The sequence below is a fragment of the Pelmatolapia mariae genome, linkage group LG7, assembly GCF_036321145.2.
Source record: "Pelmatolapia mariae isolate MD_Pm_ZW linkage group LG7, Pm_UMD_F_2, whole genome shotgun sequence".
Taxonomy (NCBI): domain Eukaryota; kingdom Metazoa; phylum Chordata; class Actinopteri; order Cichliformes; family Cichlidae; genus Pelmatolapia; species Pelmatolapia mariae.
The window spans coordinates 7,064,644-7,085,873 of record NC_086233.1 but is presented as its reverse complement, the minus strand read 5'-3'; the positions used below and the strand labels follow the sequence as shown (position 1 = coordinate 7,085,873).

Genomic DNA, 21,230 nt, shown 5'->3' with positions numbered 1-21,230 from the left:
AAGTAACTTGACCAACACTGCTAGTTAAGTTATTACCATAGTTAATACAGTTATGGGTAACATGATAGTGCTAACCCATAACCCCGAACTCTGTAATACTGTAAATGATGAGTGATTTAAGTTAACACTAAACATTAAACAGTGTCTCCTGAACATTTAGAATCAGGTGTGAGTCTGGCTGCATTGACTTTTGAAGATGCAAATTTAGCATTATGGCTGATGGTGCTGTGTAAGCTTCTACTTACCTTCTACACTGTGTTTAACACACATTTCAGAATAGCAAAGGGGAGCACTGTTGCTTCCTCCTTAATACTTTAGAGGAGAACTGGACTGCAGATCAAAAGGTCCTTAACCCTTGGGGGTTGTTCAAAATCACCACCCTTTCAGCTTGTTCGTGGCCAAAAGTGGCCACCTACAGATTAGGTCTGTAATTTTTATTATTTTGGGGTTTTTTTGCCATTTTTTCTGCATAAAGCTTTTAAGTAACTTCAGTTCTTTCCATAAATATAAAATGATTATTACTTTTTTATTTTTTAACCCTTTAAACACCAGTTTGTTTGTCCACTGCACCAGCTGGACGACAACCTCAAATCTCGCAATTTTATATAATTGCATTGCTACTGAAATTTCTTGTATTATTAATAGTAGAGTCTGGGGCATATAATTGATTCACATCAACATTGTTTACAATGCATTGTTATTTTAGTGCAGAGAGAGCAAAAACATAAAAACTCCCTCTGAGACTGTTCGTGGCCAAAAATGGCCACCCCTTGTTTACATTTACAAAATGCTATAAAATTCATATATATTAAGAAAAATGTCCAGTTTTTTTTACATGATTTTTTAGATTAGCATCAGGGCTGTTCATGAAAATCAAAATTTCATTAAAATTCTGAAATTTAACCCTTTAAATACCAGTTAGAGCACATAATCATAACAACTCATAAATAGAGAAAATCATAAAATCCCAGTTTTTTTCTAAATAATACATGCCATCTGATTTATTTGCTAACCATGATGAAGGTTACATGCATAGCAATAATTAACAGCATCAATGACATTTATGCATCTTTGTTTTTTTGTGCAGTGACAGAAAAACAAAAAAACTCCCTCTGAGACTGTTCGTGGCCAAAAATGGCCACCCCCTGTTTACACTTACAAAATGCTATAAAATTCATATATATTAAGAAAAATGTCCAGTTTTCTTTACATGATTTTTTAGATTAGCATCAGGGCTGTTCATGAAAATCAAAATTTCATTAAAATTCTGAAATTTAACCCTTTAAAAACCAGTTAGAGCACATAATCATAACAACTCATAAATAGAGAAAATCATAAAATCCCAGTTTTTTTTCTAAATAATACATGCCATCTGATTTATTTGCTAACCATGATGAAGGTTAGATGCATAGCAATAATTAACAGCATCAATGACATTTATGCATCTTTGTTTTTTTGTGCAGTGGCAGAAAAACAAAAAAACTCCCTCTGAGACTGTTCGTGGCCAAAAATGGCCACCCCCTGTTTACACTTACAAAATGCTATAAAATTCATGTATATTAAGAAAAATCTCCACTTTTTTTGACTAGATTTTTTAGATTAGTATCAGTGCTGTTCATCAAGACCAAAATTTCAATCAAATTCATAATTTTAACCCTTTAAATACCAGTTAAATCACATAATTGTAATGATTTACATAGGGATAAAATCATAAAATCCCCATTTGTTTTTCTAAATAATACATGCAAACTGATTTATTTTCTAACCATGATGGAGGTTAGATGCATAGCAATAATTAAAAGTATCAATGAGTTTTATGCATCTTTGTTTTTTTGTGCAGTGAGAGAAAAACAAAAAAGAATCCCTCTCAGCTTGTTCGTGGCCAAAAATGGCCACCCCCCGTTTACATTTACAAAATGCTATAAAATTCATATATATTAAAACATTTTTCTATTATCATTGGCTTGATTTTTTAAATTAGCACCGCTTATAGTCATAAAAACCAAAATGTAATTCAAATTCTGATATTATACCCTTTGAATACCAGTCATATTATGTATTATTATAGTAAAAATAGTAATAAAGTTCACATCTTTTAGCATATAAATGGTGAAACCTAATATGTTTTTTATCATCAATGCAGGACAGTAACAGTAACTGTTACTTTATTTATTTATTTATTTATTTATTCTTTCTTTTTTTTGGGGGGGGGTGAATGAATGGCCAAAAGCAATGTCACACATGGTGTGTTAGTGGCCAGAAAGGCAATTTAATGACCAAATAATCCCTGCAATCACCAATAAAATGATCAAAATTTATATTCCAGTATCTGTGTGCTTCTGTGTGCATCCTCATTAGCAGCAAGATGTACTAACCACATTAGAGTGGTTTTTGTAGGCACACTTTCTACACCTGGTTCAAGGGGCTGCTGTTCCGTTCCTTTCACGCATCCTTTATTCCCCATCACCGACTGCTGGTTCCTTGTGTGTTGCTGTCAAAAGAAGCATATTCCTCCGTTGCTTTGGCATGTGGGATATTGCTGTGGTAGTTTTGGTGAAGCCAAAGACAGACAACAAAATCTTCCTCTGTTGCAACTGGAGGAGCTGAGGAGGAAGCTCTGGGTTGTTTCCCCTGTGCCGGTTTTCATCTGAGGAGTTCCTCTGCCAATGTGACCGAAGGAAAGACGTTGTCCTCGGAGCTCCTCCGTCAGTTGGAGTCTGAACCCCATGCCTTTTTTACTTCCTGAGAACTTCCAGTGTTTTCATCCAACATGCTATGTATTGCTTTATTCTGGTGTAGGTTTTATCTCCACTTCATCTATAATCATCCAATCCTCACACCTTGGCCTCCCATGCAGGTTTGTAAGGGTGCACAGCAGCTAAAAGATCTCCTTTGTTATAAAAAAGTCAAAAGTAGATCTCAGGCTGCTAATGCAGGACTAGGGTGACCCCTAAGGGGAAATGGATTGTGGTGCAGTCTCTCTTCAGTAGTGGGACCCACATGGTTTTCCTTTCATGGCGGATCCACTGAGTCGCCAGCTCCTCGGTCTCAGAAAATGCTCCTATGTTCTTTTTTTTTTTGGGGGGGGGGGCTCCACCTCCATGCCCCCCAACCCCAATCCTCCCCCAAAGAAGAGGATTCGGGCACTGGCTAGAACTCAACATCAGTGGTGATGCAGTCAGCCTCTTTGAAGATTGTCCCCTCATCTTCTGGAGAGGAGGTTTCTTCATCTTGGGCAGATGTATTTTCTTCAAGGGCAGAGGACTGCTTGCTGTCCTTGCTCTCTGACCAGATCATATAGACAGTGCTTGAAGCAGTGATGACCTTCTTGCCATATTGCCAGAATAAATTATCTGGAAGCTGTTAGGCTTACTTACAGCAGTAGCTCTGTCTGCACCTGCATAAACTCCAGGACACGTTTGCAAATAGTGTTTGTTGTTGTTTACGCTCCAGCTGCAGCTGCAGGTTTGAACTCTGCAAAATGTCCCGTGATTGGGGTTTTTTTGGTTTTTGTTTTTGTTTCTAGAGTTGATATTTTGGGTATGGTATCTTTTGATGAAAAATACAAGAGTAAAAGTGCTTTTAACATGTGCTTCAAAGCTAAGTTTGACTGGGAACCTCAAAGCTCAATATCCTGCATCCACAGAAATTCACTGCAGCCTATGTAATGTTTGAATTTATTCCAGTCTATCTTGCAAATAAATGTTTGTACTGGAATGTCATGCACAAACACAAACTATTAGATCCTTAAGATCAAACCTATGTCAAAATTGTTTCATTATTTTGGTCCATTGGAGTGTGGTAGGCCATCAAAGGCCGCTACTAGAAACTCAGAATATTACATGAAATTGCTTGCTTGGCCAAAAATGGGTAAATGATGTAATTTGGTGAAAAACATTAAAAACTACAATTTTCATGTGTTGAGTTTAGAATGAAAGCAATTTTACCTAAATCGCATGATATAGTACTGTCAGTAACAAGGAATCAAAAAAGGTGGTTATAATGGGTTTCAATTGGCCACAAATGGCCACGATAGAACCAAGAGGAACTATTTAGTGTATAGTGAATATTATTGACATTATTAAGGAGCTGATGTTGAAAATTAAAAAATCTCAAAAAAATACACACCTTTGGAAAGTTTCATTCCATTTGCATTAACAGAACAGAAATGGTTGAAAAAAGAAAAGTGAAGTGGCCACAAATGGCCAGGATAGAACCCCAAGGGTTAAATAGCTTTTTGTCCTCCCCGACCCTCAAAGCCAAACCAGCCATGAGAGCTGATGGGACACGATTTGTAAAAGTGGCATTATCAGAAACAAAGGGGAGCAACAATACTTCATATTTGCATTCTTTAGAGAAAAGTATTTGAAAAGGCTGTCTGCTGTTTTGGATTGATGTGCTTCTCCTGAGGCTCAAAGAAGTAGGGCAGTGTCACGGTCCTTTTGGCAGCAGAAAGCTGCTGAGCGCTGGAAAGAAGCACGGCCACACCACCTGAAATGTCTCACTGTCACAGAAGCTGTTGGCCATCCTCTGTGTTGCCACTGTCTTCACCCTGCTGTTATTAAGTCTCATCTCAATAAGCACCAGAGCTCCTTCCTGGAACTAAAAAGTATTTTCTCCATGATTCTCCAGGGAAGCTTTTGCAAAACTGTTGGAGCGTCGTACTACAGTGGCTTGCAAAAGTATTCAAACTTTTCCACATTTTGTCACATTACAGCCACAAACATGAATCAATTTTATTGGAATTCCGCGTGAAAGACCAATACAAAGTGGTGTACACGTGAGAAGTGGAACGAAAATCATACATGATTCCAAACATTTTTTACAAATAAATAACTGAAAAGTGGGGTGTGCGTAATTATTCAGGCCCCTGAGTCAATACTTTGTAGAACCACCTTTTGCTGCAATTACAGCTGCCAGTCTTTTAGGGTATGTCTCTAGCAGCTTTGCACATCTACAGACTGAAATCTTTGCCCATTCTTCTTTGCAAAACAGCTCCAGCTCAGTCAGATTAGATGGACAGTGTTTGTGAACAGCAGTTTTCAGATCTTGCCACAGATCTGAGGGGGGCGAATACTTTTGCAAGCAACTGCAAGTGTGGGGGAAGGGTGAGTGAAGTATTTCTTTGATATTGTTTTTCAATAAGCAGATGCAAATATTTATTCCTCTGTTATATTTCTGTACATACAGACTGGGCGTGCCAAAAGCGATGCACTGCAGCACAGCTTTCTTGATGAGGAAGACCAGTTGTGCTGTGATGTCAGCTTCAGCTGCCCAGCATGCACACCTGAAATGTTGGCGCTTTCAGTTGATGGTAACAGAAAGCTATATCACTTTCAGCAAAAAGAAAGGTGCTCATTGTTGATGTTCTTTGTGTTTGTGTTTTTATGCATATATTTATAAAAACCTTCCATGATTAGACTTTATTGTTTCTCTGATGTTGCTCTGATGACCGTGACTTTTTTGATGCTGTTTTTTTTTTAAGTATGTTTATTGAGATTTTTTGATATAAGAAAAAAAAGACAAAAAAAACACCCCCCCCCCCCCCCCAAAAAAAAAAAAAAACCCAAACAAAAAAAACCAATAAAACAAAACAGACAACACAACAGCAAGGGCAAAAACACACAAATAAGGCAAAATATTACACTGCAACAACAAAAATACTACTTCAGCACCGACAATAAACAGAAATAAAACGCTGAGGTGGTACGCTGAATTATTTGCGATCGATCAAAGAGAACTTTGTTTTAATACATGATCTAAAAATGGCTGCCACACATCAAAGAAATTACTAAGTTTTTCCGCTGATGTGTACCTAATCCTCTCCACGTGCAACAGAGCAGTCAGTTCTGTTAGCCACATTTTGAATTGAGGTACAATATCCGACTTCCAGAGAGTCAAGATAATTTTCTTAGCAATTACCATTCCGAACAAAAATGTAGTTTGTGCAGCAGAGCTGAGGTGTAAAAGGGAAGAGGAAGATCCAAACAATGCGGTAATTGGGTCCGGCTCTAATGTGCAATTGTAGATATCAGAAAAACATTTAAAAATGTCCAACCAACAGTTATGCAATTTGGGGCAAGTCCAAAATAAATGAGTGAGAGAGCCTTCTCCAAGTTTACAACGATCACATGTCGGACTAATAGAAGGAAAAATGATGGTGTTTTTGTTGCTGGAGACAGCAAAATGTCTGCATTTGTTGACACTTTACAGAAGGCAGTGAAAAATGCAAGTTTAGTTGACTTTGTTCTTCTTTTTGGTTAATTTGACATAACAGTTTTTTACTATAGTAACCAAACGACTGTGTTCTTCATAATGACTACTGTTAAATTAGAGTAAATGGAAAATCTTGTCATTTACTTTATAATTTCTTGCTATTTTATTATATTTGTTACATGTCATAGACACAGGGAAGAGGCACATGTGGGGATTCCCAGTGGACAGCAGCACGAGAGACTTCAAGGAAGGCCTCCAAACTGGATGAAGAGGAGATGGAGGTCGCTGTGTGTCGACATGGATTAATGTGTCTTTTGTGTCACTTTCACTTCAGGGACAGCAAACAGGTCACTGTGGTGTATTTCAGGAATGGTTACATGCCTGACAACTACACTTCTGAACAGGTCCAACTTTTGATTTGCACTCAGAATGATTACATCAAAGAGTTTAGTTAAAAACACTAAAATGAAACCTGCAGACTTGCTTAAAGTGATTCGTATTCATGAGAAACTGGAACATCATTATCATTGAGTTTATTTTTTTCCCTGCTAAGCAACACCAAGTCTAGCCCTGATTGGATGATATAAGTGACAACAGACCTGTCGCTGTGTCAGTCTGAATGGGTGATTAGAGACCAACACATGTTTGTTGCTGCTCCATGTTTTCTGCAACATTGTGTGTAGTTAATGTTACGGCCGAGGGGGCCAGGCTATGGGTGTGAACTCAAATGCAGACACAGAGGGAGGCAAAAACGGGCGTGAACACAGTGCTTTATTTACAGTGCCTAGTTAACTTACAAAGCAGAAAACTATGAATGCTATGACCGGAGAATGCTATGAACTGTGGCAGCTATGAACTGAGAACTGTGAGGTCAAACTATGAACATGAAATTGAGTGCTATGACTAGGTGCTAGATTTCATAGACGGATCCTGGGAACGGAAAAAGGGGCAGCGGCTTGGATGGAGGTACGCAGTCACTATAATGAGAGGAGACAAGTAGTCAGTGGCAGTCTAGTGAATCACAGCTAAAGGATTAGACTATGGTGGTTAGGGCTTATGTGTTGCAGGTTAAAGTGTCATGCGAGGAGGGGATGTCCAGGGGGTTCCGGGTGAGGAGTGTCCAGAGAGGGTCCAGAACATACTTGGAGTGAGGGACTTGGCAGGGAGGCAGGCAGGTGTAGTCCAGTAATGGAAAGGAAGCAACCAGATGACAGAACCAGCGTCCAGGCGGAGATGTGAGTAGCTTGGCTTGTGACTGCCAGGTGGGTCCTATGACAAAGAAAACACGGTGAGGAGAAAAGCAGTAGTTAAGGGCTCTCACAAGGGCTTGGCGGCCTAGCACTAACGTGAGTTAGCAGAAGATCTGGCAGAGGTCTGTTGCGCATGCTGGGCTTATATGCTGGTGACTTGATTGGAACCAGGTGTGGAGGCTGATTGGAGTCTCTGCCTGAAGGTGGAGCCCAGTGGAGTGGAAAAACCCCTCACTCACCCAGACCCTGACAGTTACTGCAGCTGTGTGTGCATTCTGCTGGCAGGAACAGGAAACAAGTGAAAGAAAACTGCCGAGCATCCTGGAAGGAAAACTTAATCGGACATAACAAGTTAAAACAGTTTGCAAGTTTCAAGCCAAAGTGCTGAATCTACCGTCAAGGTTCTCCTTGATAGCGTGACTCTGTGTTGTTCTCCTTCATTCTTCTGTCTCTGTCTGTCAAATCTCAGCATAATAGAAACCAACTATTGTCACGCTCTGCTGGTCGGTGTGCTGGCTGTTTTGTCAGGAATCTCAACCACGAGAAAGTTTGTACAAACGAAGCTAAAAAAACCTGTGACAGTTTGTGAAACGTCATTAGTAGCAGTGAAATAAGATTACAAAAGTTAGTGAAATGGTAGAGGCTGGAAAAATTCTTCTTGCACAAAGTGGCCCAATAAACTGAATTTTTTAATACTGAAATACATCTAATGATAAAAAGACAAGCAGAGAATTCATTGTCTGTTTTCAGTTGCAGAGCTGGGATGCTCGTCTCCTCATGGAGCCCTCTCGAGCTGTGAAGTGTCCAGATATCAGCGCTCACCTGGCTGGTACCAAGAAGGTTCAGGAAGTGCTCGCCAGACCTGGAGTCCTGGACAGATTCTTCCCAGACCAGCCTCAAGCTGTGCAGCAGATCCGAGCGACATTGGCTGACCTCTACACTCTAGACATGGTGAGAAAAAGGGCACTTTTTTTTCATTGTTTGGAAAATTTGGCATTAGATAATCGTCACCTGGGTGTTGCTGTTCAGTGTAAGCAATATCATTCACATTTTATTCCTCTGATTTATTACTCTGTGGTTGCGCTCGTCTACAGGGTCCAGAGAGGGACAAAACAGTATCAATGGCCTTGGCAGCAGCAGAACGGTTTGTCTTGAAGTCTCAGCGAGAAGGAGGAGGTACAGCGTCTTTAAAAATGTTGACATTGCAGCAAATGCTTAAACTTCTGTTCATTGCTCACCTTTTGTTAAACTAGGGAAGTTTAAGCAGTGCATGTGTGGATCTGCACACACATGCAGCATTTGCTTGCATTCCATGTAGCCTCAGTCAAAACAGTGACAACACATACATGACTGCCTGCTGTTTTGCATTACTGTGTATCTACTGTGATTCATGCATGCTGTACTGTGACTGAGGTAATAGTGTATATGAGACACACTTGACAACAAAATTGATTAGGATGTGAAAAAGCTACCAGATACAAGTTGTTAGCAAGTTATGGCTGACTAACCACCCTGCCTTACATCACTCTGGGCTAATACTGTAAAAAGCAATCATTAGTTTTCTTTGTAATATCAGATCATTTGTTTGGAAAAATACATACATAAATACATAGTTCAGTATCAGGGTTCATATGAGCTATTTTAGCAGTAATTTTACACCTCCACTATGATAGTATTTAGCTGTTGTAAGATTCAAAGAAATTAGTTTACTGCTGAACTGTATATAACCATCATCCTTATCATTGCATTAATTATCATTCATCAGAGCATTGATTGAAGCTGCTGGCATTATGTTATAATTTGTATTATAGGTGTTATCATAATCACATATTAACATGTTTAGTCTGAGCAAAGGCCTGAATGTATTCAGCTTCTTGTGGCATTTGAGTTTGCCTAGTTACAGGTGACGGAAGGAGAGGTCCAGTCCGTGGTGACCTCAAAGGCCTTAGATCATCACCATATTCGGAAGAGTATGCCACAAGGAGGAACCTCTGTGTTTGCATTTAATTCTTAAAATACATGAATGTTCTGTACATGCAAATTATGCGCTTGTAAACGCAAGAAGGGGCGTTACAATACCCTGATGTTATAAAAGCAATCTGGAGTGTATTTTGGGTAGAGATGTACAACTGATGTTTTGCAGTTTACACCTCTCCACGCTGCGTGCATTCATTAAAATCAATTGTTTGACCGACCTCTTCTGGACTATCATTGTTTTACTCTCATCCTCAATTTCGAACTCGTAACATTTGGTGCATTGGCCGGGGTTGAGAGAGGGAGAAAGTTGGAGATTGAGACCGAGAGGGTCCGAGGTGCTCAAACGGGCAGACACGAGTCAGTGGTCGAAGTGAGTGGACATAAGCCGGCTTATTCAAAGGTAAGGCACTACCTGTTGAATTATTTCCAAACAGTGCTGAATTGGTTCTGACAAAATTAAAAGTCTACTCACTGAAATTACTGGTAAAGGTCTGTTTTGATTTTGGTGAAAATCTCATGAGAATTGAAGTTGAAGTAATGATAATGTAAGGTTAAGTGACAGTACTGATTAAAGAAAAAGCAGTTGGACTGCTAAGCAAAGAGGATTTAGAATAAAGAGGATTTAGAATAATAGGTAATTGGTGAAGTTTGTGACAGTAAAGTCTCAATTGAATATAAAGCCGGGCTTGGACACCAATATAGTGGGTTTGTGGTTTTGTGGGGTGTCTTCAAAGTAATTAAATTTTGTAGAACGGAACTCTGGGAGTTCTAAGAAGTGCATTGTCGGAAGGTGACGCTTCCAACTTGTCGGGGACGCTCGGCATTTTCCTCGGGGAGGGATAGTTCACTTGGCAAGTGTGGAGAACAACGACGCTCCAAAATAGCTACTGACTGGGTCAGTTTACCGTCCGGGACGGTGGTTTGCACTTTTTTGGTCAGCAAAGTTCGGAACTTGGGCGTTGGACGCTTTTAAATTGTGTAGGGTCTTAGATATGTGACCACGGCCCGGGGCCGAGACTGGTAAATTGATGATAAAAAACTTGGAGTTTATCCCTTGGAGGGTTAACTTAAATTTTGTCGAAATTGTGTAGGTTTTGAAATGTTAGGCCTGATAATCTGTGCAGTGTAACTAAAAGACGTCTGTGTAATATAACAAGAGACTTGTCTGTGAGTCAGGCTGGTATTATTTTTAGACTGTGTGTGTGTGAAAATGCAAATAAGGGAGCTGAGAGGTGCATAGAGTATGAGGAAGTTTATAGAGACTGCTAGACATTGCTGAATGCCTGTATTTAAGATGCTGGTTTTGTTTATTACAATAATGTAAGTAAAGTTTTATTTCTTGCCATGACTGTATGACTTTTTGCTGGGTTTTGAGATAGGATACATAAAATGTTGATACTTAAGACCGTTATCTGGGTTCTGAGAACTGAAATTGAATTTGAGATAATTTAATTAATAAATATGTCTGTAAGTGATGTCTCTTTTGGTGTCAAAGTAAGATGTTTTAGGATTTTTAGATGGGTTTTGTTTCAGTTTGATGTCTCTTTTGGTGTCAAAGTAAGATGTTTTAGGATTTTTAGATGGGTTTTGTTTCAGTTTGAGATAATATATACAGTTATATTTTCTGTGTGTGTGTTGTTGAGTGACAACATGCGCAGTTTAAATTGGGCGCTGTTCCTTCCTCTTTTTAGTTTCAAAACACAAAGGCTGTTAGATTAAAAAGTACTGTGTGAGGAACGGTTTGACTTTTGACTAGGGAAATAATATGCTTACTTTTGGGTCTATGAAGATATTTGACTTTGAGTGATGTTATGAGAGGTTGAGTTTATTTTTCTGATTGATAACACATAAGTATATGCACTTAGTACACCCACTCAAGAAATTATTGTGTGACTGATGCTACAAAACTGACCTAAAGAATGGTGATGTGTGTGGAGAAGTGTTAGTTGTCCTGATGTGTGAAAGAGTGCTATTTAAATGTGTGTGAGTGAAATGAAGGCAGATTGTTTTTAGATAAAGATTTAGTAGAATTACTGATTATTTGTAGACTGTGAAATTCACAGGGAGACAGAGTCTGCCTGTTGCTTGCAGGAAGTCTCTGCAGAGGCTGCGGAAACAGGAAACTGTGTGTGTGCCTGGGACAGGAAATGCATGCCCAGAAAAGGGAAGCTCACGGTGACAAGTGTGCACCCAGAGTAGAGAGAGAGAGTTAACTCTGGGCAGATGAAGCAAAAGGGAGGCTTTAAGATAAAAATGAATATGATACTAATTATATGCTTTAGTGTGCCAATACAGGTGGACTTCTCTCAACATTGGGACCTTGAGTACAGCGGCAGAAGAGTAGATTAACAGAATTGGGAGAAAATAAGCCAGTCTTTGGCTCGAAATTGTGCAGCTTGAGCTCTCACTTTGTCCTTGACCCAGGGAAGAAACGCAAAGGACAGTTAATTTCCTGATGAAGACCGACAGAACATCGTGAACTTTAAGAATTACCTGAAGCTAAAAGACAGTGCAAGCGAAAGCAGTAACACTGACAACGACTGATGAGTCCAGCAGCATGAAAGAAAGCACGTGATGCAACATGCATGCTGGTGAAGAACAGCGTGATATGTCTGCTTGAAGGCACTGACTCTTATATTTGCCAAGCTTGGAGCAATCTTGGAAGAGAAGACTGAAAAGATGAATGGAGAAGAAAACAGAGCAAATGAAAATAAGACTGAAGGAAGAGGAAATACTGAACGATCAAAACAGAGGAGAAACAGACTGTGTTTGCTGGGGCTCTGAAGCCCAAACAGGACACTGTGAATGAAAAAGGACCAGTGAGAGATGAAGCTTGAAGCTTGAAGTTTGACTGCGAGAAGATAGGAGATGATTGGATTGAAATTGAAGCCTGAACTCATGATTGTTTAGGGATGTCCACCACATCACAACAAAGAGGTAAACAATACAAAAGGTAAAGATAATAAAAATAACTGACAACTATATCGATGAATAGAAAACACACATACACAAATTGTCACATGTGAGATTATTTTTTGAAACGAATCAGAAGTGAGATAGTTTGAATCTAGAGCTCAGTGAAAAGATGCATAAATTAAATATGAATACATGAAAATGCAATGAATACATAAGGATGCAATGAAGAAGCAGCTTACACTTATGCAATGAAGATGCAGCTTACACTTAATTAAGATGATCACCTGGCATGCAATGAAGAAACAGCTTACACTTAGTGTATATTGACATGAATATAGGAAAATGTAATGAAGAACGCAATGAAGGCATGCAATGAAGAAAACAGCTTACACTGCATTTACATGACCACATAACGCAAGGAAGAACACGCTTACATACATGACATAATTGGTATTTCTGACTAGAGAAAGAGAAATGGGTCGTTTAGGCACCCGTGATAATAATGAAAATGTCTTAGTTTTGTTATTTTCAGGAGTAAAGCAGACCCGGACCAATTCTCCAGATGCAGCAGTCGGAAGAAATTATAGGTTAACATCAATGGATATGTTAAGGCAAGTTTCGGGTTGAATTGTTTACAGCAGGATGTGTCCAGGAACCTGAAAGCAAGCCCTAACTGCTGGCGGAAGACCAGGAGGGCTGTTATTTAAGGTGGGAAATTAAAGTTTGGGTTAGCAATTCGGGGACGGAGAAAACTGACTCTTTAACTGGAGAATGGGAAAGTGTCTGTGAGACTGTGAAGCCATATATGCAAAATAGCACACACAAACATACGCAATGAAGATCAGCTTGCTACTTGTATGAGTGATAGAATGGTGTGAATGTTTAATAAAGTAGACTTAAAGCTTGAAGTTGAAGCTGACTCAAAGGAGTTATATGACAGGGGAGTGAGTTATGCAGAAAAAGATAAGTGATTAAAGTAGTTTAAAAAGGGTGACTTAGGAGTGCTGTTGCACTGATTGATAAAAGCAAGTGATTAGTATAGAAAGAAAATGAAAATAATTGAATAATGTGATAAGGTTTAAACATGTATTTCTCTTGTTAAGTTAACTTGTTGAAATATGACTCAGTATGCAAATTAGTTCGAGAGCTCATGTGAGTGATGACAGAGGAGCTTGCTGTGTGTGTGTGATTGAGGCCTTCAAGGAGAAGTAGACAGTTCAGAGGTGCAAATTTGATTAAGAGGTTTATAAATTAGTGTTGACACATTGTTATAACGTGTTTATATCTTAGGCTGAATCTGAGTATGGTAAAGTGCTTGAAGGGGGATATTGTTGTGTACTAAACGGTGCAGCTTTTGGCGAGGTTTTTAGTGTGTTGAACGGGTGAAATTTAAGATTGTTGAAGATTTTTGAGGTTGTTGTTTTATTTTTAATAGAGGGAGTTTTAATAAACATGGACATGTTTAAGGGTGGTTTGTAACAGTGCACTTAGAAAGAAAAAACCTGTCAGGTGATTTTGTTTTGTACTTTGATGAGCTACTACTCAGCTCTCTTTTTTCTCATTTTTGTTCTAAGCAGGCCTGCAAAAGAATGAATAACAGCGCTGACAAAAGTCTCAGGAGAACAAAAAATAAGGTGACCTTTTCCAGATTACAATGGGCGAAGGAAAGAGGCCACGTGTGGGGATCGGATCAGATTGTGAGTCCCTGTCTAAAAGGATTGCAGCGAGCCAATCCAGTCCAAAAGTATAAAGAACTATTTTCCTAGAAACAACTAAAAAGAAAATAAATGATTATATAAATTAACTGAGTTTGCAGAAAGTGGAAAATGTGATTATTTGTGTGGAAGTCTACCAATACCCGATCTTAATTGGTGTGAGTGAATGTGTGGGAATGGACAGGTGGATGGACGGACCAGGCAGACCATAGGTTGGACCGACTGGACACTGACAAAAGACTGGACTAAGGTTGGACACATGACTGATAACTGTTCTGTTTTAAGTTTTCTTTTATAACACAGGTTGGATGATAAGTGGGAGAAACTGAGTATGAAATGTGAAGTTCTGGTTAACACACAGGTTTTTGTTTCTAGGACGTTTCAAGGATGCAGGCTGTGGATGGAGCCAAGAAAAGATTTGACATGATGATTAATTTCATTTCATTCCTTAACCCTCATGCTCCCCTTCGGGGCAGCCCCAGACCCCGGGGGTCCCAGAGTACCCCAACCTCAGTAGAGACCGGTGAATGAAAATGTTAAAAAAAACCAGAATGATCATTTGGGGTCGAAGAGTGCCCCAGAGCGATTCTAATGGGTTCGTCAGGGGATCGGGAAAGAAAACGTAGCACTTGGGGACCACGCACAGAAGCTGCTGTGGCACCATGGGGGTCATTGATACCCCAGTACATGAAAATGAAGCATAATCACAATAATAATAATAATAATGATAATAATAATAATAATAATAATAATAATAATAATGAGAAGAAGAAGAAGAAGAAGAATACAACACACAGATGCTTCTGAATTTTATTTTATTTTATTTGAAATTACACTCACGATACAACTGAGGCAATCTGGATGGCAAAATAAAAGTCAACAACGGGGTTGAATCAGCCTTTCAAGACAAACGAATCTCAGTAGATATGTCAAGAACAGGTTTACATGAAAAAAAAAGAAGGTTTACATTAAAAAAATATCAACAAACTGTCCGTGTTTCAGGCACTCGGTGCTGTACAGCGCCTCTGGTGGCTGTGAATACATGATATAAATCTCACCGTAGGATGCGTGCATTGAAAGAATCAGCCTTTTGTTACAAACGAATCTCAGTAATCTCCTTTGTAACACTCTGTGACCAGCCGCAGCTGGCCGATTTTCACCACATCCTCTCCCACCAGTTTGTCGCTCTCTGCCTCTTTTCTGAGACAGCTGTCGGTGAGAGACTCGGGCGAAACGTCCTCTTTGAAAGCGTACGCATCCCCCAGGATGGTGTTTCCGGACGCACTCTTTCTCGAGCCTGTTTTACCGACCAGAAGGAGTCTCAGTTCTTCACGGGTCGCAGAGCCTGCGGGGTTGGGGAAACGATGGTTACATTTGAATCATTCTAGAAAAAAACAAAACAAAAAATGAAACACTACGTTACACTAGGCTATTCTTTTGTTATCTTTGTATCGATGTTGACAGCAAGCAGTTTGTCTACATAAAGCGAGTACCACAAGCAGCACACAACCCTGGGATTGCACTTTACCTTTGTATCGATGATGACAGCGAGCAGTTTGCCCACGTAACGCGAGTAGCACAAGCAGCACACGTCCCTGAATCCGGCCTTTGGTCGCCAACATTTTCAGTAAGCTAAGAAAAGGAGAAAGGAAAAAGAGGTGAAATTAAGGCACATTCAGGGAAAGTCTTTCAGATCAGATTACCAAGTTAAACCACACTGAAAATACGCGTTGAATAAACCATGACCCCAAACTGGTCGGTTGTCCCACGTGTTTCCCCGTAGCTACTCCGGGCGTGCACACAATGAGCCCTGGTTTCGCGACGCAGGCGTAGCAACAACCTCCTTCTCCTCCTCACTGCCTCGTGTGTGTGTGTGTGTGTGTGTGTGTCTGTGTGTGTGTGTGGGAGGTACTGGGTTCCTCAAAAATGGTGGTGTTCGCGTAACCCGCCCTCCGCAGACCTAAGCGTACGCTACCGAGGCACTTGAGAACGATGTAGAGGGAGCAAGGATGAGGAGGAGGCAAGGAGTGTCTGAAGTCCAAACGGAGGGCGGTGTTCGCGTAGTAGGCAGGCCACAGAGCTGCTCTTTCACTAGCGAGGCGCTTGAGAAAGATGTAGAGGGAGTAAGGAGTACGAGGAGAAACGGAGAGCCCGAGGTCCAACTAGAGGGCGGTGTTCGCGAAACCGGCCATCCGCAGGCCTAAGCGTACGCTCGCGAGGAGCATAAATGGAGGGCCATGTTCACGTAATGGGTAGGCCAAACGGCTGCTCTTTCACTAGCGAGGCACTTGAGAACAATGAGAGGGAGCAAGGAGGAGGAGGAGACACGGAGAGCCCGAGGTCCAACTGGAGGGCGGTGTTCACGTAATAGGCAGGCAAAACAGCTTCGCTTTCACTAGCGAGGCACTTGAGAACGATGTAGAGGGAGCAAGGAGGACGAGGAGCAACGGAGAGCCCGAGGTCCAACTGGAGGGCAGTGTTCGCGTAATAGGAAGGCCAAACAGCTTCTCTTTCACTAGCGAGGCGCATGAGAACGAAGGAGAAGGAGCAAGGAGGACGAGGAGCAACGGAGATCCCGAGGTCCTCACCGAAGGGGGTGTTCGCGAAACCGGCCCTCCGCAGACATAAGCGTACGCTAGCGAGGAGCATAAACGGAGGGCGGTGTTCGCGTAATGGGCAGGCCAAACAGCTGCACTTTTACTAGCGAGGCACTTGAGAATGATGGAGAGAAAGCAAGGAGGACACGGAGGCACGGAGAGCCCGAGGTCCAAATGGAGGGCGGTGTTCGCGTAATAGGCAGGCCAAACAGCTGCTCTTTCACTAGCGAGGCGCAGGGGAACGATGTAGAGGGAGCGAGGAGGACGAGGAGGCATGGAGAGCCCGAGGTCCAACTGGAGGGCAGTGTTCGCGTAATAGGCAGGCCAAACAGCTTCTCTTTCACTAGCGAGGCGCATGAGAACAAAGGAGAGGGAGCAGGGAGGACGAGGAGCAAAGGAGATCCAGAGGTCCTCACCGATGGCGGTGTTCAAGAAACCGGCCCTCTGCAGACATAAGCGTACGCTAGCGAGGAGCATAAACGGAGGGCGGTGTTCGCGTAATGGGCAGGCCAAACAGCTTCTCTTTTACTAGCGAGGCGCTTGAGAACGATGTAGAGGGAGCGAGGAGGACGAGGAGCAACGGAGAGCCCGAGGTCCAACTAGAGGGCGGTGTTCGCGAAACCGGCCATCCACAGACCTAAGCGTACGCTCGCGAGGAGCATAAACGGAGGGCGGTGTTCGCGTAATGGGCAGGCCAAACAGCTGCGCTTTCACTAGCGAGGCGCTTGAGAAGGATGTAGAGGGAGCAAGGAGGACGAGGAGCAACGGAGAGCCCGAGGTCCAACTGGAGGGCGGTGTTCGCGTAATAGGCCCTCCGCAGACCTCAGCCTACTCTCGCGAGGAGCATAAACCGAGGGCGGTGTTCGTGTACTAGGCAGGCCAAACAGCTTCTCTTTCACTAGCGAGGCGCATGAGAACGAAGGAGAAGGAGCAAGGAGGACGCGGAGCAACGGAGATCCCGAGGTCCTCACTGAAGGGGGTGTTCGCGAAACCGGCCCTCCGCAGACATAAGCGTATGCTAGCGAGGAGCATAAACAGAGGGCGGTGTTCGCGTAATGGGCAGGCCAAACAGCTGCGCTTTCACTAGCGAGGCACTTGAGAATGATGGAGAGAAAGCAAGGAGGACACGGAGGCACGGAAAGCCCGAGGTCCTCACCGAAGGGGGGTGTTCGCGAAACCGGCCCTCCGGAGACCTAAGCGTACGCTAGCGAGGAGCATCTGAATGATGTAGAGGGAGCAAGGATGAGGAGGAGGCAAGGAGTGTCTGAAGTCCAAACGGAGGATGGTGTTCGCGTAATAGGCAGGCCAAACAGCTGCTCTTTCACTAGCGAGGCACTTGAGAGTAATGTAGAAGGGGCAAGGAAGACGGGGAGCAACGGAGATCCCAAGGTCTTCACCGAAGAGGGTGTTCGCGAAACCCACCCTCTGCAAACCTAAGCGTACTCTAGCGAGGAGCGGGACAAGGATGTAGAGGGAGCAAGGAGGACGAGGAGGCACGGAGAGCCCGAGGTCCAAACGGAGGGCGGTGTTCGCGTAATAGGCAGACCAAACAGCTGCTCTTTCACTAGCGAGGCGCAGGAGAACGATGGAGAAGGAGCAAGGCAGACGAGGAGCAACGGAGAGCCCGAGGTCCTCACTCAGGCCCATTTACGCGTAACCCAAGGCCCATCCGGCAAAGCGCTCACCTGCGAGGAGCAGGAGAATGGAACAGAAGGAGGTCGCAGGACTAGGAGGCAAAGAGAGTCCGAGGTCCTCACTTAGGCCGGTTTACGCGAGCACTGCCGAGAAGGAGACCACGATGATGATGATGATGATGTGAAGTTGAGAGTTGTTTCCTCCGGCGGTTCGGGGTCCCTCCGGACCCCAGTGTTTGCCATCGTAACTTACGAATGGCGGTTCGGGGTCCCTCCAGACCCCAGTGTTTGCAATCGTAACTTACGAATGTGTATTGGGGTTGCGAAATACCCCATCGTGGGTACGCTTTGACCCCATAGTAATCGTGGAGTAGAGAACATCCCTGCTCCTCTCGAAGGCCGGTTTACGCGTAACCCGAGGCCCATCCGGCTAAGCGCTCGCCTGTGAGGAGCAGGAGAACGGAACAGAAGGAGGAATGAGGACTTGGAAGCAGGGAGAGTTCGAGGTCCTCACTTAGGCGCGTTTACGCGAACACTGCCGAGAAGGAGACGATGATGATGATGTGAAGTTGAGAGTTGTTTCCTCCGGCGGTTCGGGGTCCCTCCGGACCCCAGTGTTTGCCATCGTAACTTACGAATGGCGGTTCACTTTACATTTCCCAAAGTGACACTCGTGTACATGAGCTAGTTTTTTGGCGTGAGGCACTTGCTTTTCTTAAGAAGCTGGAGATCTGCGCAGCAGGGCATACTTGCGGTTGAAAAAACCTCGGTTGAACTAAGAGATCGAGTGGAGATGCTCTGCCTGGTGGTTAGTCGATCAAGATCGCAACGAAGCGATAACTTCCTTACGTGTCAAGTACAGTTGGTTCACAAGGATTTGCATTCGACTTCTTGTTGTTGATCAGAGGCAAGGGAACCACATTGAAATACGCAATCGGTGTAGACGACACATACACACAATACATCCTATTGTCTACCGCGCAGTCGCCTCACCAGCTTACGTTCCCAGACATGCAATCGCTCGTACGTTATTGTATGAAGGATGTGAGCAAGCTTTCAGATGGCAAAGAAGACTACGACATGATCAGAGAACTGCAATGTCACCAGACTCAAAGCGCCGATCAGATCAAGTTCTGTGATAAGCTCGAAGGCTTAAAACTGAGATCAGATCCGCATTGCGAGGTAATAGACCGGCGTACAGACCTCAGAGGGCCACCTGTCGTTCACAGGAATCTAAAACCTAGAATGCGTAATACAGACACAGTGTTCCCGAGGCTGGCGTCGGACAATCCGCCTGTTGTTCACAGAAGCGGGGCTGTACAACCTACGGATTTCAGAGCACCACCTGTTGACAGGGATCTAAATCCCAGGACGTGCAATAAAGACAGTGTTCCCGAGGTCGGCGTCAGACAATCCACCTGTCGTTCACAGAAACTTGAAGCCGAATAATGACAGTCCCACACTCTTCGCCGAAGCGACACCCCGGCCTCTGCCTGTTAGAAACACCAGCTCATCTGGAAAGGACCCTGTCGGATTCGGGGAGGGTTACACTTTGCTGGCAGCTTATTATAACTACGGGAAAAACGTGGAACAACAGTCCGAAGTGAACCAAGATCCAGTCAAACGCAACCGCCATGAAGACGGAGCACCTGTAGGATCCGGAATCCATCAGATACGTTACTGGACCCCTAAAGCTAAGGGTAGCATTAACGATCGTGAGCCCTACGAGTAAGAACACAGCTGTGACACGGACTCTTGATTCTCCCGCACCCATTGTATTAGTGTTTGTGAAGACACGTGAAGATAGAAGTGAAATGTTACACTTTTGTCTGTATGATATTGAACGACACAGTGCTGGCAAAGTATTACATTTCTTTATTTAGGTAAAGTTCACAAGTCAAGGTACATCACCAATACATGCAGGCTAGTTCGCTAACCAACAAGCTACGGGTTACCATTATTCCCAATATAGGTCGAGAATGTCCGAATGAGCTTAAAGTGGCGACAACGGGTCACCTTGAGGCGTCGTGCTATAAGACGTCGGGTTACACGACTAGGCCACGGTGCAAAGAATCCACGTCGCTAATATGTTGTATTTAGCATACTCAGTCAAAGCGAAGCCTCTGTTGATCACATCGACCAGCCAGTATGCATCCAACAGGTCTCATCACCCCAGTGATCCTGGTCTATGTGACATCGTGTGGAGCTACTTCAGAAGAAGGCCCATTCTGGATAGCTCTGTACAACTGTAACTAACGACTACATGTACATATTGAATGTGCACCAAATTTCAAGTAATAAGAGTGGATGAATTACTCAAATGTGATGCGGCTTATCGTAGGTGTGCTAATTGTGAAGTGCAACTTATTTCAAATAAACACCTTGTGTATACATGACAAATGAGCGTCAATGTGTTTCCTTACACATGCAGCCACAGATTATATAGCTGAAATTCATCTAAAAGGTGAGTGTTTCCAAGTGTCCAATGTGATGCACAACACCGCACACGAACATGAAATGTGAACACTTTTATTCAAGCAAGGTAGTTACAAGTATGCCACAACAGTTTATTTTTATTGCAATCAAGCGCACCCGATATAATCATAGGTCGGTCAGGAGAATCATACGGCGGTCGGAAGACCGAGCGCGGTGTCGATATTGAACTGTACAAAATATTGTACACAGTACTACAAACCCATACCTGAGGCACAACTCATATTTCTTTTTTTTTTGAAAAATAAGGGGGCTATCTCTTGTGTTCTGAGCCTCATTTACCGTTTATTCTCCTATCCAAGAGCAAAGACAAACAAAAAAACCAAACAAACCATGGACTCCTCGACCCTAAGATGCGAACACGAGGATCGTTCTTCCGTCTCCCCATCTGGAACTCAAACCAAAGCAGAAAGTCCGACTAAAGACACAACC

At 42.8% G+C, this 21,230-nt stretch overlaps 1 protein-coding gene across 1 annotated transcript in view; it reads left to right on the top strand.

Annotated features, from left to right (window-relative positions):
* LOC134630574 (serine/threonine-protein kinase Nek1-like) overlaps positions 1-20,037 on the top strand; it is a 36,915-nt gene extending 16,878 nt beyond the window's left edge. Inside the window, exons 9-11 of the mRNA XM_065471463.1 lie at positions 8,217-8,417; positions 8,561-8,642; positions 19,781-20,037. Coding sequence (XP_065327535.1) covers positions 8,217-8,417; positions 8,561-8,642; positions 19,781-20,037 — 540 coding nt within the window. The remainder of the gene's footprint in view (positions 1-8,216; positions 8,418-8,560; positions 8,643-19,780) is intronic.
* The last annotated feature ends 1,193 nt before the right edge of the window (positions 20,038-21,230 follow it).